Below are 27,007 nucleotides of genomic sequence, written 5' to 3'. Positions count from 1 at the left end.
CCATTTTTATACATTTTGGTTTCACCATGTAGAGACATAGAAAATAGGTGCAGGAAGAGGCCATTCGGCCCTTCGAGCCAGCACCGCCATTCATCGTGATCATGGCTGATCGTCCCCAATCAATAACCCGTGCCTGCATCTCCCCATATCCCTTGATTCCACTAGCCCCTAGAGCTCTATCTAACTCTCTCTTAAATCCATCCAGTGACTTGGCCCCCGCTGCCCTATGTGGCAGGGAATTCCACCAATTTACAACTCTCTGGGTGAAAACGGTTTTTCTCACCTCAGTCATAAATGGCTTCCCCTTTATTCCAAGACTGTGGTCCCTGGTTCTGGACTCACCCTACATTGGGAAAAATTTTCCTGCATCCAGCTTGTCCAGTCCTTTTATAATTTTATGTTTCTATAAGATTCCCCCTCATCCTTCTAAACTCCAGTGAATACAAGCCGAGTCTTTTCAATCTTTCCTCGTATGACAGTCCCGCCATCCCAGGGATCAATCTCGTGAACCTACACTAAACTGCCTCAATCATAAGGATGTCCTTCCTCAAATTAGGAGACAAAAACTGTAAACAATGCTCCAGATGTGCTCACCAGAGCCCTATACAACTGCAGAAGAACCTCTTTACTCCTATACTGAAATCCTCTTTTTATGTAGAAATTACAGCAGTGTTTATACATAGTCCCCCCCATTTCAGGGTGCCATGTTTGGCACACAGAAATATCATGTAAATGAAAGTAGTCATGTTTAGTATTTTGTTGCATATCCTTGACTGTTTGAAGTCTGCGATTCATGGACATCACCGGTTGCTCGGTGTCTTCTCTGGTGATGCTCTGCCAGGCCTGTATTGCAACCATCTTTAGCTTACGCTTGTTTTGGGGGCTAGTCCCCTTCAGTTTTCTCTTCACCATATAAAAGGCATGCTCAATTGGGTTCAGATCGGATGATTGACTTGGCCACTCAAGAATTGATAATTTTTTAGCTTTGAAAAACTCCTTTGTTGCTTTAGCAGTGTTTGGGATCATTGTCTTGCTGCAGAATGAACCGCCAGCCAATGAGTTTTGAGGCATTTGTTTGAACTTGAGCAGATAGGATGTGTCTATACACTTCAGAATTCATTATGCTACCACCATCAATGAAGATAAGTGGGCCAGTACCTTCAGCAGCCATACATACACCACCGTGTTTCACAGGTGAGATGGTATGCTTTGGATCTTTGGCAGTTCCTTCTCTCCTCCATACTTTGCTCTTTGCATCACTCTGATATGTTAATCTTCATCTCATCTGTTCACAAGTCCTTTGTTCAGAACTGTGGTTGCTCTTTTAAGTACTTCTTGGCAGACTGTAACCTGGCCATCCTATTTTTGCAGCTAACCAGTGGTTTGCACCTTGCAGTGTAGCCTCTAAATCCACACCTGACTCCTGAAGAGTGTTTCTGATCTGTCGGTCAGGTTTTTGGGGATTTTTCTTTATTATAGAGAGAATTCAGTCATCAGCTGTGGAGGTCTTCCTTGGCTTGCCAGTCCCTTTGCAATTAGTAAGCTCAACAGTGCTCTCTTTCTTCCAAACAGTTGATTTTGGTAAGCCTAATGTTTGGCTGTTGTCTCTAACAGTTTTATTCTTGTTTCTCAGACTCATACTGGTTTCTTTGACTTTCATTGGCACAACTTTTGGGCCTCATGTTGATAAACAACAATAAAAGTTTCCAAATGTGATGGAAAGACTGGCGGATGGACTAGGTGCTGAGAGCTCTCTTATATCTGCATTAAGGAGGCATTTAAACACACCCGAGCAATTACAAACACCTGTGAAGCCGTGTATCCCAAACATTATGGTGCCCTGAAATGGGGGGACTATGTACAGTGCCCTCCATAATGTTCGGGATAAAGACCCGTCATTTATTTATTTGCCTCTGTACTCCACAATGTGAGATTTGTAATAGAACAAAATCACATGTGGTTCAGGTGCGCATTGTCAGATTTAAATTTTTATACATTGTCCGACAAATCAGAAACACTCTTCAGGAGTCAGGTGTGGATTTGTCAATGACCACTGTCTGTAGAAGACTTCATGAACAGAAATACAGAGCCTACACTGCAAGATGCAAACCACTGGTTAGCCACAAAAATGATGGCCAGGTTACAGTTTGCCAAGAAGTACTTAAATGAGCAACCACAGTTCTGGAAAAAGATCTTGTGGACAGATGAGACGGAGATTAACTTATATCAGAGTGATGGCAAGAGCAAAGTATGGAGGAGAGAAGGAATTGCCCAAGATCCAAAGACACCCAGCAACTGGTGATGTCCATGAATTGCATGCAAACGATATGCAACAAAATACTAAACATGACTACTTTAATTTACATGACATTGCTGTCCCAAACATGATGGTGCCCTGAAATGAGGGGGGGTGGGGGGATGACTATGTATAAACACTGCTGTAATTTCTACATGGTATTAAAATGGCTTTTAATCAAATCTGACCATGTGCACTTCAACCACATTTGGAGTACAGAGGCAAATAAATAAATGATTGGTCTTTGTCCCAAACATTATGGAGGGCACTGTGACCTGAACAAAAAGATGGCGGCGCTGCCTTAGCAGCTGTGGCTCGCCTGCAGTCTGTCTGTTTTTTTCTTTCTTTTTTTGTGTTGTTCTTTTGTCCTGTTTAGTTGATTTTTGGTTTATTATGTTGTGTATGTGGGGGGGAGAACACGTTTTTGGTCTCTTCCTTCGGGGGATGCGACTTCTTTTGTCGTATCCCCCGTCTCCGCCTGCGCCGAGGCCTAATGGCGGAGCTGGTGGCCTCGGAGCTGGCGCAGCGGCGACCAGAACTCGGAGCTGGGCAGCGGCAGCGGCGGCTTTGACAGCGGCAGTGGTGGCCTGGCCTCGGAGCTGGGACGGCGGCAGCGGCCGCCTGGCATCGGATCTGGGACGGCGGCAGCGACAGCGGCGGCCTGGCCTCGGAGCTGGGACAGCAGCAGCGACAGCCTGGCCTCGGAGCTGGGGCGGCGGCAGCGGCGACCTGGCCTCGGAGCGGGGACAGCGGCGGCCTGGCCTCGGAGCGGGGGCAGCGGCAGCGGCCACACGGCATCGGAGCTGCGGCAGCGGCGACCTGGCCTCGGAGCTGGGACAGCGGTGACCAGAACTCGGAGCTGGGGCACGTTCCGGCGGCAGCGGCCACTCGACCCGACCGCGGGCCCAGTGGACGACAGCGGCGGCTGGGACAGTGGCAGCGGCCTCGGCGCAGAGGGAGAATAAGAAGGGATGAGACAAAGACTTAAGACTTTTGCCTTCCACCACAGTGAGGAGGTGCCTGTTGAACTCACTGTGGTGGATGTTAATTTGTGTTTATTATGTGCTTTGTCATTTTTACTATATGTAGGACTGCAAGGCAACAAAATTTCGTTCAGACCGCAAGGTCTGAATGACAATAAAGGCTACTTGTTACTTGTTCTGCATTGTTGACATCCTTAATTTTTGAATACACAAAAGGATTTACCAAAAGGGAAAAATCCACTATACCATTATCTTGGTATTGTGAACACAAATGCAATGCCATAAAAAAAAGGGGCTCACTAACCAAAAGCTTAAATCAAAATTTATAATCTAAGGTACAGTAGTTTTGAGAAAGCATGCTCTCTATAGTATGAGCAGTCAAGCACACCTCCCTCTACTGCCTTTTCACAATTGCTCCTGAACTGAAAAGACTGTTAAAGGTTAGCTATATTGTTGAGTCTGAAGACCCATACCGGCTAAATTGATTAAGGTAGGTAGGTAGGATTCCTTCCTTGAAGAACACCGATGGACTAGGTGGCTTTTTAAGACAAGCTGGTGATTTTATAGTTAACACTATTTATAAATTAGCAAATACCAGTCATGTGTGCTCCTGCATGTCATATTGTGACCAAAATGATGAAGGATACATACTTTTGAGGAGAGGCATCAGGAATTCATCAGTTAGATATTGTGGCCTAATGTTTGTTAGATGGAATTACAGCGAAAACTGGCTTAAATGACATGTGCATACATAGATTTAAACCTTTCTTCAAGATATACATCTTGGTTTTATAAATATTATGAAACAGAACTCCAAGCAATGCACACAGCCCCCTAGCAAAGAGCACATACATATATCTGCTAAAATTAGGATGAACACAACATGTGTGCCTATGAATTATACAATTTCAATCAAAGTGATGTGGCTCAGAAACAGGTCCTTCCGCCCACTGTGTCTGCACTAACCATCAAACCACCCATTTACACTAATCCTTTATTGATTTTTTCTTTAAAATGCATGGAATGTCAGTTTAATGCCATGGAATAAAAACAATCAAAAAGGTTAACATCAAACTATTTCAAATTTTTATTTCTTTCCAGTAATGTGCTAATTTTTAACCTTTTGTTTATAAACAAAATTCCAAAGCTGCTACACACTCTAGTTAAATATAAACTGTAACTTTAAAATAATTCAGCACTCAAAAGCCACGGCTGACTAATTAACAATAATATGATTGTTAGCAAGACTGAACTCGGAAACATTTTTAACAAAATAACATTTTAAGTGATTCACAAAGACAGGACATTATAATTAAACAGCATTCATTAACAAAACTTTATTACTGGTCTACACATTGTGTACTGCTGACTTCTCTGACAACATGTGATCAAGACTTTGTAATAAATGAACACACCTGCACACCAGTGCAGACACATTTGTGGAGTGTCACCAGAGAAGAGCAACTCAACCACATGATTCTAAACCAGGTCTAAAATATAATCTTTCCCCATACTAAGTATACAGTATCTCCGTGTATATTTTACCCCGTTATATGCATAAAACATTGAAAATATTCCAGAGAACATAGTCAAAGTAGATAATATCGTGAATTAGTTTTCATACAATTTACTCTCACAGGAGAAGTCTGCGATTGCACACTGGATTAAAAATTCTGTTACCTCCTATTTTAAGAAAACAAAAGAATTTATATTATATAAAAACCACCAAGGTATTCCAGAAATCCAGTAATTTAGAAACATGCCAATTTTCAGTCGTCTGGCTAAACACACAATTTAAATAAAAATGTTATTTAAATAAATGATTTGTTCCATTGGCTAAAGACAATATCACCCAAGGAAAGTGCAGTGAAAAAGACTATTCAAACCTTAAATTATTTTATGAAAATTGTTCCCCACTTATGCAAAAACTAAAAAATGATCATTGTTCCCCAATATTTGTATAATATGTTATTTGTGAGGCAAACATCTAACAAAACAAATGTCCTGGATACTTGAACCTAATGTTGGTGATCAAGATAAAATACATGATTAAACATAGAATATTTTTAAAAATGTGAAATACACAAGTACCGCAAATGCTTTTAAGTTTTCAAATTTTGGTCAAAGGTGTTGAGGGCTAAGCTATAACTAGGAAAAAGAAAGGTATATATAAGTGCCTCTTGACTTTCCAGCACCTAAAGGCTATTGTTGTTAGCAAATGTCACAATGATCCAAGGTAGAACATAATGATACCATGAAGAACAAACGTTTCATTGGATGAGAATACAGGTTGTAGATTATTGCATAAATTACATTCCATGTCATTATATATCAATCAATGAATGTTGATTGATTTCACAACAGTACCATTAAGCAACAGTGCCGCATGCCTTTCACTTAAGCAGACTGATACAAATACATTTAATAAAATAAACATGCTACACTGCTAGCTATGCATTATCATTATATAACTATGATTTTCCATATTTAGCTGGCAGAAATTAACAATATTTATCCATTGATGAGTATTTATAAAGCTGCTGAAGCAAGGTACATACAGGGTTTTAACAGTGTGAAAGAAAATATAATCAGTAAAAGGCACATTACCATATATAAAATGCACAAGAACTTGATTTAGAAGTAAACGCTTCATGAATACGAAATTAACAGATATAGATAACCCAAAAAATAATCTACAATGCCCAACACATTCATTAAGAGAGCACAATCCAATATGGCTACAAAAATAAATTTGTGTAAACAAAATCTAAGATTTTCCAAAATGTCCGAGCAAATCATCTTGTATTCCCTTCGTTATATAGGTCACATCGTCACACATTAAATACTTGTGTGTGACTTTAATGCTTCATTAAAATCTGTAGCAAACTAGTACCATAATATTTATACCAAAAATGAGAACTGTAAACCTATAATAGAAAGGCATGTTGTATTCTAGTCTTAAAGGCAGCACTGATTTCTGTGGATTTTGAAATTCTTTTAAAAGATTCAAAATAGTAGTAATGTTTCATATACAGATCTAATTACTTGGAATGATGAATTAAATCATTCATTTACAAGTAATGAATATACTCCTCGAAATGCTTCAAAAATGTATGTGATTTCTACATGTTAAAAATAAGTTTTCTTAAATAATCCTAAAATAGAGTTACAAATAAAAAATGTGCAAGAAGGAAAATAAATTAAGCAACAGGGATTAATGCATATTTGTGAATAAATGGGTAAATATATTGTCTTTAATATACAGTATTACTGCAATTTAAAAACTTTCACAGGATTTGGGATAAAGATTTTACTTCTGCACTAAACCCTACAGGTCAGCAAGGGAACAATTGTTTAATTAGAAATTCCAATATCTGAAGATAATGAACATAAAATTGGAAATACTGTTGAAATAAATACAATCTATGGAGAAGTGTAGCTACATGGACAATGCCACGTAGTAGCACTTAAGGCAAAGGTTGTGTATAAACAAATGTTTTATTAAATTTAACAAAAATCAAAATATGCACGGCTGAATCACCTTCCATATTTCTAATTATTCATGAATAGATTAAATAGATTATATTTGATAGAAGGAAAACTTCTAAACATTATTAATTTTCTATTAACTACATTTGTTAATTTATATTTTTCCCTTTGTCAAAAATATAGTCAATGTCAATACTCAACTTCCAGTGGAGTTCTACAATATTGGACATACAAAAACATTTTTTTAATATATATATCTCCTTTCAAAACTGTAAGCTATCCCAAAACACAATATTCAATGAATTACTTTTAAAGTGCAATTATGATTACTTTTATGGGGAGCTACAAGAAGGATCTATGAGGGTGCCACGTATTGATTTTAGTGAGGCATTTAGCAAAGTTCAACATATCAATCAAGATGAATCAAAAAAAGTGAAAACTCAGGGGATTTAAACAAAACAGGATGTTGAATATATAAATTCTTAATGACTTGAATTTATTGCAGATGTACTGATTAAAACACTAGATTTGAAGGATTGAAGAGGTAAAAAAAAAATCACTCAATGAATTGATTTGAAGGATTGTAGAGGGAAATAAATCACCCAATGAATTGTGGTCGTCTGGTATTCAGTCCCCGAAATAATGGTGGAGGAAGAAATCCAGATCACATAAAAGGTAGTTGGATGAGCACTTGGAGACATTATCTATGAACCATAATCCATGACATAATTTACTTTCATTGGTTTGAGTTGATATAAAATTATCCACACATCATTTGCCTTTATGGCCTGTTATACCTGATCTCACAAACAGATCTAAATCGATCTCTGCTGCTGGCTTGTGAAATAAAGCTGAGCAAAAATCATGATCTGCAAGAGTATAAACATTTTAAATGCATTACTGCTTTGAAATGATTCATATTGGTTTAATCAGATGTACATTTAATAAGTGTAAATATATTTTAAATCAAGAACTATTATTTATTTTGGCTGCCTATTGGATGTGAAATTTAAAGTACGAGAAAAAAAAATTCTGTACAGAAAATGTAAATTGTCAAATAAAATTACAATATGTAGTTGCAATTAGGAAGAAATTCAAAAATGTATTCTTGAACATTTTAATTGTTTACTGGTTGCTATGGCCTGACCTCAGTAGAATTAAATTCAAAGACTATCAATGCTGCCTTTTAATATAATGTTATGCCTATGCAGTTGTTTCATAGCTACTACTTTGCCTTCAAATATAATTTCTGACAGTTAACATAGTCCCAAAGAGATTTCACCCTGAGCGAATCTTCCCAAATGCAAACAACTATGAATACTACCTGGTTTTATAATACCATTTTATAAAAACAAGATCACATGGTAAATTTTGTTAAAAGCTTCAAATTGACAACAGTGTAGTGTCATATGAATGAAGAAAATTATATGTTTGACCTATGTTAATAGTTGTATAAATATCTTAATCGTTCTTTACATTCACAAAGCTTTAAGATGCAAGACTTTTGATTGTCTAAGCCCATGTATGAAGATCAGCATATCACTAGCTCTACAGTCAAAATGGTTTCTAGGATTCTAAAATAAATCAGTTAAACAAAAATAGCTTTGGTAACCTAGTACTGTACATAGTTAGATTTGTGGAAAATACTTTGCACATACAACCCAAAAAACTAAATATTAAATATATATTTCCTGAGTAACAGTTAATCTGATTATTGTGAAGGTTTGGCAAGAATAATTCCATTAATACAGTACATTAGATACTAAATCTGAATTTAAATTAAGATTGAATCAATAGTAAAATAAATATGGAATGCATTAACGTTATAATCTTTTAACTGATATTACAAAAAACAATTTTATCTTCATTAAGTGCATGCTAAATCAAATATAGGTCCTACTTTTAAGTTCCCCACCACAAAGGGTTAGTAAATCTAAGAACTAATCCTGAGTAACATTTCTTTCTCTTTCGTAATCGTTATTATTTTATACAAAAGACAGAGGCGAACTGAAACTATTCCAAGTTATGTACCACTCATACTCATTCAGTTTTTTAGTTCTGAAAAAAAGTGATGATACCTACACTAAAATATTGTGCTGTGGGGAAGTTTCAGATTGAACGGAATCCTCCACAGCAGAGCAGATTATAAATATCACAAATCTCTCATCTGGCTGAGAACACATTCTAAATGTGCACCAAGAGAACAAAAAGGGTTTTAGTAGATAAATTATTCAAACAAGCACAGCTTTTCTTCTGCTCCCATTGTTCCATTTAAAAAAGTTTAAACCATGAAAGTTAATGAAAGCTGTCACCCAGTTTTCTATTTCAACCTTTTCAGCAATCAAACATGATAAAATTATACATTTAATAGAAAAATCATTTTAGATAGCATCAGAAATGCATAAAGAAATATGCACACAATATTTCTAAAAGTGCAACCGAAAAGTCCTCTCTCTAAATTGTTGAAAATGATTCTAAAGTCCCTGTTCCACTTACGTGTCCTTGGCACGCAAATTACGCGACCTCGCCGTCGCGTTGAAGCGCAAGGGCATCGTGTGGCTGTGCGGGGCCGGTCTCACTGAGAAGCGCGGAGGGGTATGGAGTTGTGCGCGTTATCGTACGGTGCTCCGAAATTTTGTAGCGAACAAAATCTTCGCACGCCACCGGCCTGTCACGTAACTGACGGCCAAAGTGGGACAGGCCAAAGACCCTGGCGCGACGCAACGTCTCACCTCCAACAGCAGCAGGCAAATGATCGTCGAACTCAGCCTGGGGCTCACGGCCGTTGCGGTCCGGATCCGCCCCCACTTCTACTCCCAGAGGGGGGCCAAGAAAATTGAAGTTAGACACAAAATGCTGGAGTAACTCAGCGGGACCGGCAGCATCTCTGGAGAGAAGGAATGGATGACATTTTGGGTCAAGACCCTTCTTTCAGACTGAAGAAGTCTCGACCCGAAACATCATCCATTGCTTCTCTCCAGAGATGTTGCCGGTCTCGCTGAGTTACTCCTGCATTTTGTGTCCATCTTCAAATGACGTCACGCGCTCCAGACGGCTTTGCGGACGAATGAAGTCGCGCGGGACTATCGCGCATCAACGCAACCACGAGGTCGCGTAACTAGCGTGCCGATGACACGTATGTGGGACAGGGGCTTAAGAAGAATGTTTTCCATGTTTTTACTTTAATGAGGCTTTAAGATTAAAATGACAATTTCTAATTTTAATATTGTATACTAATAGCAAAAAATACGTTTTTTATTAAATTTACAGAGAAATCTCTGGTAAATTCTTTAAAATATACTTAAATAAGTTAGATACTATTTCTGGGACTTCAATGCAACGATGCTTTCATCAGTGTAGGTATTGAGTATGGCAAATGCATTAGAAGAATGGAGGTAGAATTAACAAGACTCATATTTCTTTTGGCTTAACTCTGCATTTTTAGATATTAAATGTTGATTGGCCTCCTCTCAGTGATACAGAGCTTTAGTCATTTTATATTATTTAAAAAATTAAATTTATCATAAAGCCAAGCTAGGTCGTATTGATTGTTATTGTGGTTCATAGGCTGTTACTTCTCCCAGAGAAGATTAATTTTATTTTCTGAATCCATTTAGCAATTTGTATTACATGTGAAATTTGAAAATAAAAGGAGAAATTCTTGCTCCAAATAGTAATGTAGTCAAAATATAATGGAAAACATTCAGAAATAAAATATTAAGTTACATTTGAGATGAAAACTATAGTTGTGGCAAAAAAAATCTTCTCCTGCCTTCATTTCTTCCCTCACCCAACTACAACTAAACTATTATTCCAAACATATTATTGACAGAATACTTTAAAGTTTTGCTAGCTATCAAATCGAAATCACAGAGTGATCAAGGGCTAAAAAATATTCAGACTTGGTTATCAACTTCTAATCCAGATGCAAAACTGATATTGAAAATTAAAATAGAGCAGTTTCTTTAATAGGTGACCTTTTTACGCCTGGGAAATAAGCTGATATATGGTGAGGAAGAATAAAAATATAGCTCTCAGCTGACTGCAATCTCTGGGCTTGACTTAATGAAAAGCCCACCGGCACGTAGTTGATTGTTTTTACAGCACAAACAATCATGCATGTCCATGATCTGTGATTTAAGAATCGAAAAGAGGGTTAACCATAAAGAGGAAGTTTAAAAATGAAAACAAAATCATAATATGAGAAAACTAAATGTTAGATTGGTCCCAAAGGGTGTTAAACATTACATACGTTCTGGATTTTTTTTGTTTTTAATAACCTAATCCTTATCTAAGTAAAAGAATATATCTATTTGTGAAATGAGTCCTGAGGCTAACCAAAAATTATTGATGCACCTTTAAATGCCTGTGTTCGAGCTACATGTAGTTTCTTCAGTTTATCTCTGAAAAGAGCCATATAACTGAATACTATACTCGTCAAGTTAAAAACTGGATGTCTTCTGATAAATATTTGACATAGGTGATTAAAATGTTCTTGGATGCACAGGCATATAACTGAGTTTCCTTGAGCAAACAATTTAATATAACTGTCGTTGTAACACCTTAACTACTGAGTTCTGAAAATACTATTCGTGATTGGATCGGCATGACGTCTTACCAAGTAACCACATTTTTGGTTTTGTGGATTACAATATGTTATTATAATCTGATCTTTTGAACAATTTAGAAAGCAGAATTAAAGATAGTCAGAAATGATTGAAAGAGCTCAATTATTTTAACCCTGTTTTTTTTTTTAAATCAATGCTTCCTCAAACCTCTTTAGCTAAATGACATACCATGGAAATGGACAGTACTGCTCCAAAATTCCAGGGCCCAACCTAAATTTAGGATTTGAATAAGTATATGTCAAATAAACACAAGAATATTGTTCTATAATAATGCCAGTTAGAATGGAAAATAGCTCATTAAATATATCAACTGAGCATTTCTAGCAGATTTTAGTATATTATTTTTGCAAGCTCAATTATAGTTTTTTTAATATCTTAGTCATTTAATTGGCAGTTATTAAACCTGATCAGGTTGTTTTTTTGCAGTTTCCAATGACTTTTCCATAATCTAAAGCAGTAATTTAGAATATACTACATAATTGTAAAATATGAAAGAACATTCATTAATTTATTTAAAAACTCAATTGTAGAAGAAATTATACTACCTTTCTGAAAATACGGTAAATGATAAAAGTTCTTTATATATCTCAATTGTGACAAAACCAGGCCCAAAAATGGGTGTTAAGTAAAATTATTAACTGTACCATTTTCGTTACATTGTTACTGAATCTCAGTATTTAATTTCTCATTTACTATATTTTAAATTCTATTTCCGTGATAAAAAAAAGCATTTTATTACTCTTCACTTCCACACAAGAACTTGTATAATCTTCTGAACTGCATAGTTATCATCCGATGATGTATAATAAAGCCTGCTTCAAATAGAAATGCCTGACAAAATCCCAAAGCAGCAGAAATAGCACAATGTTGCAAAAAACGTTATGTAACAATTTTCTTACTGAAATTATCAAAAATGACACCAGATTCTCTCAAGACACTGATAACCAACTCATTAATTTCCACATTCCCTTTCAAATCTCATCCCAGACTGCAACTTTCCCTTACCACCCAGATCACCAAGTTATTTAACAGGTAGCTTACTGCTAACCCTAGAATTTCACACAATACTAACAGTACGACTTTGAAGACGCCACCCACGGTTTGAAATATTCCATAAGACAATCCACAAAAGCTGCTGCATTTTAAGCTGTCTCTTTTGTTTTTAGCATACTTCTCTTTTTATTGCTGAACATCCAGCATGATCCAATTCAGACTTCATAATTTTCTCTTCAATTGACATTTCATCTTCATTTTTGATAGCACCTCCTTGACACAGCTCCTTTAGTGCTTTTTCAATTTCAACATGCTTGACCAAAGCCCCCAAGGAAAATTTTGGCAAGGTCATCTGCAGTGCACACCAGAGAGCAGTGCGAGCCTTTCGTGTTGAAATGGTTAGGTCTTTAATAGCAGCTGCCAGGGCCAAAACATCTAAACACAATTAAAAAAAAACCTTAACAGGAGAGGGTTAGAAGTTATCTATAGACAGTATGTTACATGGTGAGACAATGAAGCAGAATCGCTTTAGTAGTCAATATATTCAAGTATTAACTAGTCAGGTGGTAAAAAAAATCAAAACATTTACTTTGGTCAATAGGCACCCCATGTATGAGTAAAAACAGCTATTGTGTTATTATAGATGGAAGTTTCTCAGCTATTATTTTTTTCTATCTCAGTGTTTCATGAGCTAAACATAATATGTTGGCCTCGGATTCAATTTAAAAAGTAAAATAATGATAACAAAACAAACTTTATTTAAGTGTTTTATAAGATGATGAATCAAATATGAATGCATGCCAAAGTACAAGGGAACATTAGGGGATTTGGCCACAGTTAGTTTAAGAGAAGCTATAAGCAGCATCGTAAAGGGAGGAACATTAGGAAAAATGATAAATCTAGGGAGTGATTTCCAGAGCTAAGGAACTTCAGCTGATGATATAGTTGTGAGCTGGTGCTGTGATTACTTATATTTGGATATTAATTGGCCAGAATTAGAAATGCACAGATAACCTAGACTTAAAGAATTTGAGGAGAATGGAGATAGAAAGGGTGGGATCGAGGGATTTAAAAATATGGGTGAAAATTTTAACATCAAGTATGATTAAGCCAAGACAGTTTTAGCAACAAGCACAGATACATCAAGCATAACTCATCTCAGGTTCAAATATTTCACTAAGGTTACAAACAGAGTGATTTATTTTCAAATAGTTTCTTAGAGGAGAAAAAAAGTCAGTTAAGGATTATTTAATTGATATGCTCAAATAGCATGAGCGAGGTGCATCTGAACAATCTGTCCTGTCGAGCTGTCAAAATGTTTTGCCATGTGTGATGAAGGTAATGCCCTTTTGATATTAGAAATTGAACAAGAATGAGAGCTTATGTCAACAATGGATCATTCAATTCTGTTTTATTAACATTGGAAGCATGTAAACAGAGACCTGGAATTAATATACTGTGAAGGAAGGAACTGCAGATGCTGGCTTACAGATAGACACAAAATACTGGAGTAGCTGTAGCATCTCTGGAGAAAAGGAATAGGTGACATTTCGGGTCGAGACCCTTCGTCAGACTGAGTCACAGGGGAGAGGGAAACTAGAGGTATAAAAAGGTACAAAGAACAAATGTCATATCTTTAGTTTTCCTTTCCCCTGACTCTCAATTTGAAGAAGGGTCTCGGCCCGAAACGATACCTATTCCTTTTCTCCAGATATGCTGCCTGACCCACTGAGTTATTCCAGCAATTTGTGTTTATCTTTAATATACTGTGAACTACTTACCCTTGTCATCATTGTAGCGAGGTGCTCCTTGTCTCTGACGATTTGCAGCATTAATTATTTCATCTTTACGACGTGCTTGTGTGACGTGAATAGTTTCCAAATGGCAATCGAGAGTTGTAGATATATTAGCATAAACTGGACAACTTTGGAGACGTTCCATCTTGCCAAACAAAGTCAATACCTGCCGTGCAATTCAAATATAATCTAAAACACTCAGACATTTCTTAGTGAACATATTATTCTCTTGGTGGAGAATGTAATCCTGATGAGCACTACAATGATAAGTATTTATCTATACAATTTGTCTTTGGCCTCTAATTATTCAATAAAGCAACGTCACTGACTTTTTCTCAAGCATCAAAAGCCCTTTTTACCAGATTTTTAAAAGAACAAAGGGCGGTACAGTGGTGCAGCGGTAGAGTTGCTGCCTTACGGTGCTTACAGCGCCAGAGACCCGGGATCGATCCCGACTACGGGTGCTGCCTGTACAGAGTTTGTACGTTCTCCCCGTGACCGCGTGGGTTTTCTCCGAGATCTTCGGTTTTCTCCCACACTCTAAAGACGTACAGGTTTGTAGTTTGGTTGGCTTGGTATAAGTGTAAATTGTCCCTAATTTGTGTAAGATAGTGTTAATGTGCGGGGTTCGCTGGTTGGTGCGAACTCGGTGGGTCGAAGGGCCTGCGCTGTATCTCTAAACTTAAAGTTTCCGCGCTGTATCTCTAAACTTAAACTAAACTAATTTCCAAATGTTACCATGCATGGCAAATAAGAGAATAATTTGACTAATTTGCTAGAGACAAAATTGAGGGCAATATTGCAGAGAAAGGCCAGAATCTTCCAATCCTTGAACACGGAATTTTCGCTGGGGAAATGAAAATGCTTCAGATATAATGATGGGAAAGCATCTTAGTGTAATTTGAGACTTTAAAAGAAACTGTTAACATACCTACGAGATGAATGCACCAAAATCTATGAAGATGGGAAGACAAACTGAGAAGATTAATAGAAAAAGGAAATAGAGATTTTTTTTTAATTTGTGAGAGTAAAAAAGTAAGAAATTATGAGAAACTTTTATGACTTTTATGAGAAAATGATCAGAACAGGTCCATGGAAGAGAGGCTATAAAAATTATACAACCTATTAGAGAAATTGAGAATAGTTTATTAAAAAGTCAATATGAAGAAGTTGGTTACTGAACTACAGAATAAAGTACATCAATTTAAAGCAACTAGAGTTAGAGACAATGGACAATAGGTGCAGGAGTAGGCCATTCAGCCCTTTGAGCCAGCACCGCCATTCAATATGATCATGGCTGTTCAATCACAATCAGTACCCCGTTCCTGCCTTTTCGCCATATCCCCTGACTCCGCCCCCTTTAAGAGCTCTATCTAACTCTCTCTTGAAAGCATCCAGAGAATTGGCCTCCACTGCCTTCTGAGGCAGAGAATTCCACAGATACACAACTCCCTGCGTGAAAAAGATTTTCCTCATCTCCGCCCTAATTCTTAATCTGTGGCACCTGGTTCTGAATTCTCCCAATATTGAGAACATGTTTCCTGCTTCTAACGTGTCCAATCCCTTAATAATCTTATATGTTTCAATAAGATATCCTTTCATCCTTCTAAATTCCATAGTATACAAGCCCAGCCGCTCCATTCTATCAACGCATGACAGTCCCGCCATCCCGGGAATTAACCTTGTGAACCTACACTCCCTTAATAGAAAGAATGTCCTTCCTCAAATTTAGAGACCAAAAGTGCACAATACTCCAGGTGCGGTCTCACTAGGGCTTGTACAACTGCAGAGAGACCTCTTTGCTCCTATACTCAACTCCTCTTGTTATGAAGGCCAATATACCATTAGCTTCCTTCACTGCCTGCACTAATCGTTGTATCTTTTATCCCTTATCTGTGCACTGCTTGATTGTATTCATGTATAGTCTTTCTTTTTGGATAGACACAAAAGCTTTTCACTTTCAAATTTTAATGAAACCTCACAATAAATGTAGTTCATTTGTTTCACGTGTAACGAGGAAAACCGAGGAGCGTTTCTTTGGTATGTGACAATAATAAACTAAACTAATAATCCTCTACGAGATCACCCCTTAGCTTCTTACACTTTAGGGGAGAAAACTCCCAGCAAATGCATCCTCTCCTTATCATTCAAATCCCCCTATGCCAGTAATATTTTCATTAATCTTCATTGCAGCTTTTCCAACTTAATGACATCCTTTCAATTGCTGGGGAACCAGAACTACACATAATACTCCAAGTGTGGTCTCACAAACGACTTGTATAGTTGTAATAGACATCCCAACTTCTGAACACAATGCCCTGACCCACGAAGGAAGTATGCCAAATGCCTTCTTCACCATCCCGATTACCTGTGTCACCTTTTTCAGGGAACCTTGTACATTCAGTCATAGAAAATGAACCCTGAATGAAGAACGTTTTTCTAATATTCATCGCCTTTCATTGAATAACAGTGTGGGATTGGGTAAAATCCAAGAGTTATTGTAGATTATTCAATAATAAACACTTATCTGCCATCCTCATTTTAACTGAGCTATTTAAATTTTTAATTACACATTCAATGTGAATTTTATGTTAATATTACACTAGGTAATCAATTAAGATTAGGAGAACAAGTAAAACAACAAAAATTGTGGATAAAAACAAAACACAAAAATTATGATAAAAAAATCAAAACCTACCCTTGCTTGTTCACGTAACTGATCAACAATCAAACGATCTACTCTTGAGGGATTGGAAGGCAGACGAGGTATAGCAGCATTGTTTGAACTGGACACTCGCTTTCCAGGAAAGTTTCTTGCAAGCTCAGCTTCAGTCTGATTAAAAAAAGTAAAATAAAGGAGAAAAATTAAATCATTGCTTTGCTTGCCTGATGAGCCTGTTGTAATTTGTAGAGAAAGTTAGGGATATAAAATTTGCTAATAATAATAATGTGTTCGAGAATTATAATTGACAAACTACAAATAATTGTGGTGAAATTTAGATGTGTGGAATCATATAATTTTGGAATGGGAATAGAGTAAGGAGGGGGCATCACAAAATAACTTTCTAAAATTATAATTACCAATATATAGGTGAAGAAAAAGATATTGAACTCCAGTTGTGGGTCTTTAAAACTTAAAAATAGAAATAACCAAAAAAAGGTATGTTGAGACTTAGATATATGGATAGCAAAAATGCAAGGGACCCATATTTAATATTTCCAAAACATGGTTTGCCTCAATTTAGAATATTATTTGATTGCCTTAAAAAATGCAGTTCACTAAATAATTTGTTCATTCTTTCACAATGTTAAACAACAATTAAGATTTTCATGGTAAAATTGTGATTAAAGGACATATAAATAATATAAATATACAGGCTGGCAGTAAAATACACAATGTCATTTCAACAGGTGAGTTGATCATGGGGAACAAGGATATGGCGGACCAATTGAATAACTACTTTGGTTCCGTCTTCACTAAGGAAGACATAAATAATCTGCCGGAAATAGCAGGGGACCGCGGGTCAAAGGAGTTGGAGGAATTGAGTGAAATCCAGGTTAGCCGGGAAGTGGTGTTGGGTAAATTGAATGGATTAAAGGCCGATAAATCCCCAGGGCCAGATAGGCTGCATCCCAGAGTACTTAAGGAAGTAGCTCCAGAAATAGTGGATGCATTAGTAATAATCTTTCAAAACTCTTTAGATTCTGGAGTAGTTCCTGAGGATTGGCGGGTAGCAAACGTAACCCCACTTTTTAAGAAGGGAGGGAGAGAGAAAACGGGGAATTACAGACCAGTTAGTCTAACATCGGTAGTGGGGAAACTGCTAGAGTCAGTTATTAAAGATGGGATAGCAGCACATATGGAAAGTGGTGAAATCATTGGACAAAGTCAGCATGGATTTACAAAAGGTAAATCATGTCTGACGAATCTTATAGAATTTTTCGAGGATGTAACTAGTAGCGTGGATAGGGGAGAACCAGTGGATGTGGTGTATCTGGACTTCCAGAAGGCTTTCGACAAGGTCCCACATAAGAGATTAGTATACAAACTTAAAGCACACGGCATTGGGGGTTCAGTATTGATGTGGATAGAGAACTGGCTGGCAAACAGGAAGCAAAGAGTAGGAGTAAACGGGTCCTTTTCACAATGGCAGGCAGTGACTAGTGGGGTACCGCAAGGCTCAGTGCTGGGACCCCAGCTATTTACAATATATATTAATGATCTGGATGAGGGAATTGAAGGCAATATCTCCAAGTTTGCGGATGACACTAAGCTGGGGGGCAGTGTTAGCTGTGAGGAGGATGCTAGGAGACTGTAAGGTGACTTGGATAGGCTGGATGAGTGGGCAAATGTTTGGCAGATGCAGTATAATGTGGATAAATGTGAGGTTATCCATTTTGGTGGCAAAAACAGGAAAGCAGACTATTATCTAAATGGTGGCCGACTAGGAAAAGGGGAGATGCAGCGAGACCTGGGTGTCATGGTACACCAGTCATTGAAAGTAGGCATGCAGGTGCAGCAGGCAGTGAAGAAAGCGAATGGTATGTTAGCTTTCATAGCAAAAGGATTTGAGTATAGGAGCAGGGAGGTTCTACTGCAGTTGTACAGGGTCTTGGTGAGACCACACCTGGAGTATTGCGTACAGTTTTGGTCTCCAAATCTGAGGAAGGACATTATTGCCATAGAGGGAGTGCAGAGAAGGTTCACCAGACTGATTCCTGGGATGTCAGGACTGTCTTATGAAGAAAGGCTGGATAGACTTGGTTTATACTCTCTAGAATTTAGGAGATTGAGAGGGGATCTTATAGAAACATACAAAATTCTTAAGGGGTTGGACAGGCTAGATGCAGGAAGATTGCTCCCGATGTTGGGGAAGTCCAGGACAAGGGGTCACAGCTTAAGGATAAGGGGGAAATCCTTTAAAACCGAGATGAGAAGAACTTTTTTCACACAGAGAGTGGTGAATCTCTGGAACTCTCTGCCACAGAGGGTAGTCGAGGCCAGTTCATTGGCTATATTTAAGAGAGAGTTAGATGTGGCCCTTGTGGCTAAGGGGATCAGAGGGTATGGAGAGAAGGCAGGTACGGGATACTGAGTTGGATGATCAGCCATGATCATATTGAATGGCGGTGCATGCTCGAAGGGCCGAATGGCCTACTCCTGCACCTAATTTCTATGTTTCTATGTTTCTATTAGTTTAGAGATACAGCGCAGAAACAGGCCCTTCGGCCCACCAAGTCCGTACCAGCTGAGAATGCAAGTTATCTGAAGTTTCTAAATTTGATACTGACCCAGGCTATGGCATGTCTAGATGGAAAGCAAGGTGTTGTTTCTCAATCTTACTTTTGGCCTTGTTTATATTTAGTTTTAGTTTTCGAGATACAGCGCTGAAATAGGTCCTTCGGCCCACTGAGTCCACGGCGACCAGAAATCATCCGTACACTAGTTCTATCCTACACACCAAGGACAATTTACAGAAGCCAATTAACTATCAAATCAGCACATCTTTGGAATGTGGGAGGAAACAAGAGGATTTCAGTATAGGAGTTTCATAACAAGAGGATTTCAGTATAGGAGTAAAGAGGCTCTTCTACAGTTGTATAGGGCTCTGGTGAGACCACATCTGGAGTATTGTGTACAGTTTTGGTCTCCTAATTTGAGGAAGGACATCCTTGTGATTGAGGCAGTGCAGCGTAGGTTCATGAGATTGATCCCTGGGATGGCGGGACTGTCATATGAGGAAAGATTGAAAAGACTAGGCTTGTATTCACTGGAGTTTAGAAGGATGAGGGGGATCTTATAGAAACATATAAAATTATAAAAGGACTGGACAAGCTAGATGCAGGAAAAATGTTCCCAATGTTGGGCGAGTCCAGAACCAGGGGCCACAGTCTTAGAATAAAGGGGAGGCCATTTAAGACTGAGGTGAGAAAAAACTTTTTCACCCAGAGAGTTGTGAATTTATGGAATTCCCTGCCACAGAGGGCAGTGGAGGCCAAATCACTGGATGGATTTAAGAGAGAGATAGATAGAGCTCTAGGGGCTAGTGGAGTCAAGGGATTTGGGGAGAAGCCAGGCACGGGTTATTGATAGGGGACGATCAGCCATGATCACAATGAATGGCGGTGCTGGCTCGAAGGGCCTAATGGCCTCCTCCTGCACCTATTTTCTATGTTTCTATGAAACTGGAGCACCCGGAGAAAATCCATGCGGTCACAGGGAGAACATACAAGGTCTGTGACAGATGGGTCAGCGTAGCAGTGCAAATGAGAACAGGAAGCTCAGACTCATAAACTGAATCTAGGTAGACACAAAACGATGGAGTAACTCAGCGGGTTACTCCAGCTTTTTGTGTCTATCTTCGGTTTAAACCAGCATCTCCAGTTCCTTCTTACACAAACTAAATCTAGGTGTTCTGCAAGGCGGTCACTCACTGTGCACATGGTTTCCCTAATGTAAAGACCACATTGTGAACAATGAATGCAGTGTGTAAGATGGGAAAATGTACAAGAATTTCTGCTTCACCTTAAGAACTGTTCAAATTCCTGGCTGGTGGGCAGGGAAGAGGTAAAAGGACCGGATAAGCAGGGAAGTAATTGATGGGGCTGGACAAGTGAACCTGGGAGTTGCAAAGAGAATGGTCCCTTCAAACTGCTGAAAGCGAACAAGGGAAAGAAGATATGCCTGGTGATGGAATCTGGTTAAACTAGTGGAAATTGCAAATAATTATCTGTTATCTGTGGATCGGGTGAGTGGAAAGTGAGGCAAAGGAAACTCCACCATTGCTCTGGTCTGAAAGTGAGGGGGCATGGGCAGTTAGTGATAAACTATATAAATGCAAGGTGTTATAAATTATTTCTCTTTCCAAAGATACTGAGTGTTTTCAGCATTACGATTTTATTAGGTTGGTTTTGCAGTGAACGCCATCTCTAAAGTGCCTAAACTCATCTCTTGAAATGCTTTAAGCTGGAAAAGAACAATTTTGTAATGTTTTTGATTAATTAATATCTGTCATGAATTAAGGTAAATTACAAAAGGTACAATACAAAAAAAAACTCAAAAAACAAATGACAAATAAATGGTGTTTTACTTTCAAATATGAGGGGAGTAGATAGGGTGAGTATGAAAAGTATTTTACCAAAAGTAGGGGACTCAAGAACCAGAGGATATAGGGTTATGGAGAGAGGGGAAAGATTAATATGAAGCTGAATGGCACCTTTTTCTATACAAAGAGTGGAGAGTATATGAAACGAGATGCCAGAGGAGACAGCTGAGACAGGTACTATAACAACATATAAAAGACATTTAGACAAGTGCATGAATAGGAAAGTTATAGAGGGATATGTGCCAAACGCAGACAGGTGGGACAAGAGTACCTGGGGCATTTTGGTTGCCATGGACATGTTGGGCTGAAAGGTGGGTTTCCATGCTGTACGATTTTGTGACTCTATAACTTGGCAAGATGCAAGAAATAATTTTATTTAAGATTTTATAGCGTATACCTATACAGCCTCTGACTACACTGCAATGCCTTTCCTGAAAATAATTTAGTGCTAAGGAAATAAACTTAAATAATGCAGGCAGAAATGGAGATTAACTTCTGCTTTACCTTTTTCCTCTCTTTTTCCAAAGCTCGCCACTGGTCATAACATTCTTCCAATCGAATGTGAAGTTCATTTGCCGGGCCACTACGATTCTTCATAGGTCTGTATTTGGAAAATGGTGGTGGAAATCCAAAGTAGGGTGTGGTCATATCTCCACCAAAAAAATCATTCATAAAAGGATGTAACTGATTCAAGTCATCATAATAAAATAAGTCAATTAGTTCAGGAAATGGAAATGTTGAAGGAGGAAAAGGAAAGTTGGCGTTAGAAATTCCATGGGGCCCAAATTGGGTGGAGTAGTTCTGATTTTGCTTAAAATCAGGCATCATGAATGGGAATGTGGGTACAAAAGAATGATTAACGAAATCAGATATATTGCTCCCATCTTGCTCTTGTTGTCTGCAGTAACTATTATACTGTTGGTGGTTTTGTCCAAAAGATCCAGAGTTCAAAGGATGTGGATATCCATTTTTCCGCCCTCTCTTATCATCTCTGTTGTTACTGTGTCCCTGCTTATTAGAATATCTGAAATATTTGACTGGCTCATCATTACCAACATTGTGATGTGATGTCCAATTGGTACCAAATCCACCAGAATGTTTTTGATATTGATCAATTCTGGCAGCTGAGGAATCAATGTTAAGTGTTGTACCAGGCTTTTTTTGCTCTTGTATTCTACCAACAGCAGTAGATGAACTCCAGTCATTCATGTTACTGCTAGAAAACCTGGGACATTCACCTTGCCTTAAGGATTCCATTGGAGCTGCAGCACGATAATAGTTAGGTTGAAGAACACTGGAAATTGGCAACTGTGTTGGAGTTCTGCTACTTACAGCAGCTGTAGTTGATGTTTGTGAGAGAGTTGAAATGATGTCGCCATCTTTCCTAAACACAGGACTACATTCAACAGTGGGGCTCATTGTGTTGCTATCAGACCATAACAGGTTGCTTTGGGAAGAATGAGGACTATATTCACTCCTCTGTGGCATAACCTTTGTCAAATTAATGAATTCAGATGATCTAGGAAGATCATCTAAACAATTCTGATACAGCTTTTCACAATGATTCTCAAAACTGTTTCGTAAAGTACGAGCACGATTTCCACGTTTTGGAAAGTCAGTGGCAGGTTTTCTGTTCACATCAGCAACAAAGCTATTCTCCTTGGAAAACTGCTGGCCATGGAAATCCATTTGTGAACAAGAAAAGTTTTTCTTTAGAGAACTGGCACTGAAATCTTCATGTCCTTTTTGAAATACTTGTTTCTCTTGCAACACTTTGCCCCACATTTCGCCAACATGTGAGCTGTGTCTATTTTCTGAATTCCGGTTGCAATCTTTGATCGCAAATGTTCCAACTTTATTATCTCTAAATCGGTCAGTTTTGTAGTGTTCTTTGCGTTTGTTTGTGTTATTACTACTGCAATTATTATGTAAGCTATGTATATTAAAATTGGAAAGTCCCCTCTCTGCTCCCTCATAATTTTGTAAGCAACAATCAAATTCCTTGGACTGTGAGGAAAATCCTTCTTTCTGAGGCACCATGTCATTTCGCACAATAAATGTGACATCACTGGCTTGAGAATCACACTGATTGGTATCCTTATTGAGCATGGAAACCCATGGTTCTGAAAGATTCAAACTTTGAAATCCTTGATAAAGTTCATCAGCTTTTACTTTCTCTGCCAATGTCTGAGAGTTTTCTTCATAGTATTCAGAAATATCCACATTATTTGAAATTCTTCCATTTTCCATTTTATTTTTCAAAGGTGATCCAGTACCGTCTCCATTTGCAGTCGACCAAATTGATTGAAATAACCTAGAGGACGAACCCCTGCAAGATGCAAAATAATTACACCTGAAAGACATTAACCTTTTGACGCATCAACACTGATATTACAGTAAAATGTCAATTTATTTGGTGCATTTAGCGCAAGTAGATTTTGATTAAAAAAAGCATGCTGTCCATTACATTTCTAGAGTCAGAATGAAATGAAGGCATGCTTTGCCCTTATAAATAATCTATTCTATTTCTCAGGACGGTTGGTACTAAATGTATGAATACCAATATACACCCAAATATTTCAAGCGTATCTTTCAAGAGTACCTTACAGTTTGATATTTTGAGATGATTCAGACTATCATGAAAACAATTCCACAATGGTCTGGATCTACTAGTCAGCTTTAAAAGGTACGGTGCTTGTCAATGATCACAAAATAATTTGCCCACAAAGATGTGTCAGCGGATTGCGTCTTCCCTATTCTGAAGCAATTTGGAAGCAATCAGGTGCCAGCAGAAATAATTAAAAAATCATAACAATTAATGTAAATATACACCTCCTCTACACACTTCTGACTAAACAAGTATTTTGCATGTCTACTCACCAAGGAGAAGGACATGGAGGATAGTGAGATCAGCTTGGAGTGTACTAATATGCTAGGAAAATTTGAGATTAAGGTCTCTTGAAGAACGCAAGGTGGAAACATCCCGACAGACAAATTATACAGCAAGATACACATCAATCACAGATATGTGCAGAGAAATGGCAGATGGATTGAATCTGAGCAAGTATAAGGATCGCATTTTGGAATGGCGAATGTAAGGGAAAGGTGTACAGTTAATGGCAGGACAGTTAACATTAATGTACAGAGGGAGCTTGGGATTCCAAGTCCATAGCTACCTATAAGCAACAACACAAGTAGATAAGAGAGTTAAAGAAGGTAAATGATATGTCTGCCTTCATTGGTCAGGGCATTGAGCAAAAGAGTCAGAAAGTCATGTTGCAGCTTATAAAACTTTAGTTAGGCCAAATTTTGAGTATTATGCACAGTTCTGATCACTCCATTATAGAACAAATGTAGAGGCTTTATAGGGGATTCAGAAGAGGTTTAACCAGCTGTTACCTGGAGTAGAAGTTATTAGCTATAAGGAGAAGTTGGACAAACTTGGATTGTTTTCTCTGGAGTGCCGAAGGCTGTGGGAAGTCTTAATAGCAGTTTATAAAATTAAGAGCTGTGCAGATAGGATAAACTATTATAGAGGGTATTAATGTGCAGGGGAAAAAATGTAGAGTGGTCATTTTTGCCCTGGGTGAAAGTGTCAAATACTAGAGAGTACAGCTTTTAACTGAGAAGAGGAATGTTTAAAGGGGATATACAAGGCAATTTGTTTTTAAACAAAGAGCCTGGAAACTGCCAGGAACCTGTCGCCTGGGACAGCAGTGAAAGCATATACAATAGTGGTATTTAAGAGACTTTTAGATAGTAACATTAATATGCAGGTAATGGGGAATATGGATCAAATACAAGCTGTTCAGCACAAACATCATTAGTCAAATGGCCTGTTCGTGTTTTTGTTATTCTATGTTCTGTGATCATTGATGAAACATCAGCTAACATTCTTCCCAATAAGGGTGTTGGCATACCTCACAAATGCATTAATACATATAATAGAACCAATTCAGACCCTAGAGCATTTAAAAGAATAGGTACTAAGCAAACTGCCACCACCAGTGTTGAATACACCAGCAAAGACCCCAAAGCTTGTGGACATCACTGCAATTAAATGATCACTGCATATATACCTATGCCACCACGTATAAAATAATAACAGCAAATACTGACAATTTTATCTCCATTGCAACACTAAAGTCTAATCAGTAGCAACAGAACACTATCCACAGCATTGCAAGAACAAAGATGTACTTCAGTACATATTTTTTTTTTCTTGCACGTTAATACAAGTGCTAATTAAAAATCTAGCGTTTTCCCATTTGCCCCCTCTAAAATTTCATTATATTTTTTAGAGCTTTGAAGTCAGACTAAATATAATACTATTTCAGCCTATAAATAGCAAACATCAAACATTGAATTTTAAATTAATGTAAATCTATAGTCAGCTTACCAATCAGAAAATGATTCTGGTTTTTCAGGCTCATCAAGTATGCTGGAGACCAGTCCAAATAAATCAGGAGTATTTCCCGAATCTGATAAATTAAGCTGGGCTCTGAAATGAAAACACTTATTTTACCGTACATCTACACATTTATTAAAATGAATTCCCAGTCTATGTTGCATTCATTGGTATATTTATTGTTGCATTAATCTTTCTATTCATTGTTCTGTTTGTATTTATTGCATTTATTGTTGGCATCATTACTGTATAATATTATCTCTGTAAACTTTATGCGAACAAGTAATTTAATTGCACTCTCATGCATATGACAATGAATTAATTTGAATCTGAACTAGAAATTTAGTTCATATGATTGTAAACAAATAGAAAATTAAAACTTCACATTTTCAGAATATCACCCCAGGAAATCCAGACTTTTGTTTTGCACTGGAGAAATTTCCAGGATCAGAAAAGATCATTGCAATTCATTATTCTAGCTCACAATAAAACTGAAAACTCAATTTCTTATATTGTTATATTACTGAATATTCTTATATTACCGAATATTTATTTTGAGTCAATATCATTTGTTAGGCTTTACACTATTGATGTTTTTCAATGATTAAGTTTAACTATGTCATGTAAAAATGTGTTCCTACTTGTAACTCAATTTACAATCTACTGAAGTATCAAAAACCAAAAGTGCTGGAAGAACTCAGCAGGCCAGGCAGCGTATGTGGAGAGATAAGGGCAGACAATGTTTCTGGTCTAGACCCTTCTACAAACTGATGTAGTTGAGGGAAGAAAGCTGGGAAGGGGTCAAGCAAGAATTTGCAAATGGTATGTGGTTCAGGGAAAAGGGATGATTGGAGATAATAATCAACACTGGATGGGAACTGGATACAAAAGGGTGCAACTGTAACAACTGCTAAGAAGGAAGATGAAGAATGAAATGTGGTATAATAATATACTAGGAAATTTCAAGATCGGTGCCAATATTTGGCCCTTGAAGATCATTAAATTGAATAAGCCTCCAGGGCTTGAAGGGATCTATCCCAGGTTATTGAGAGAGGCAAGAGAGAAGTTTGCTGGGTTTTTGCCAAAGACCTTTATTTTGTGTCTATCTTGGGTGTAAACCAGCATCTGCAGTTCTGTTTTACACACCTTCTCTCTCGCTACAGAGACAGAAGGAAGGTCCTGGGTGTCTGGAGAGTAGCCAATGTTGTTCCATTGTTCAAGAAGGGAAATAGAGTCAATCCATGAAATGATAGGGTGGTGAGCCTCATATCAGTGCTAGGGAAGCTATTTTTAATTTAGTTTAGAGGC

At 37.7% G+C, this 27,007-nt stretch overlaps 1 protein-coding gene across 5 annotated transcripts in view; it reads right to left on the bottom strand.

The window, feature by feature from the left end:
- Window positions 1–11,042: 11,042 nt before the first annotated feature.
- LOC116987526 (meiosis-specific coiled-coil domain-containing protein MEIOC-like) overlaps window positions 11,043–27,007 on the bottom strand; it is a 33,822-nt gene continuing 17,857 nt past the window's right edge. For all 5 annotated transcript variants that reach the window (XM_033043654.1, XM_033043627.1, XM_033043636.1 and 2 more), the window contains 5 exons: window positions 25,691–25,792; window positions 21,796–23,620; window positions 16,884–17,018; window positions 14,171–14,351; window positions 11,043–12,824 (listed from right to left, as the gene is read on the bottom strand). In XM_033043654.1, coding sequence (XP_032899545.1) covers window positions 12,559–12,824; window positions 14,171–14,351; window positions 16,884–17,018; window positions 21,796–23,620; window positions 25,691–25,792 — 2,509 coding nt within the window. In that variant the 3' untranslated portion in view covers window positions 11,043–12,558. The remainder of the gene's footprint in view (window positions 12,825–14,170; window positions 14,352–16,883; window positions 17,019–21,795; window positions 23,621–25,690; window positions 25,793–27,007) is intronic.

The sequence above is a fragment of the Amblyraja radiata genome, chromosome 2 (assembly GCF_010909765.2).
Source record: "Amblyraja radiata isolate CabotCenter1 chromosome 2, sAmbRad1.1.pri, whole genome shotgun sequence".
Taxonomy (NCBI): domain Eukaryota; kingdom Metazoa; phylum Chordata; class Chondrichthyes; order Rajiformes; family Rajidae; genus Amblyraja; species Amblyraja radiata.
The sequence above is the reverse complement of the archived record's forward strand: the minus strand, read 5'-3'. Positions and strand labels throughout refer to the sequence as shown.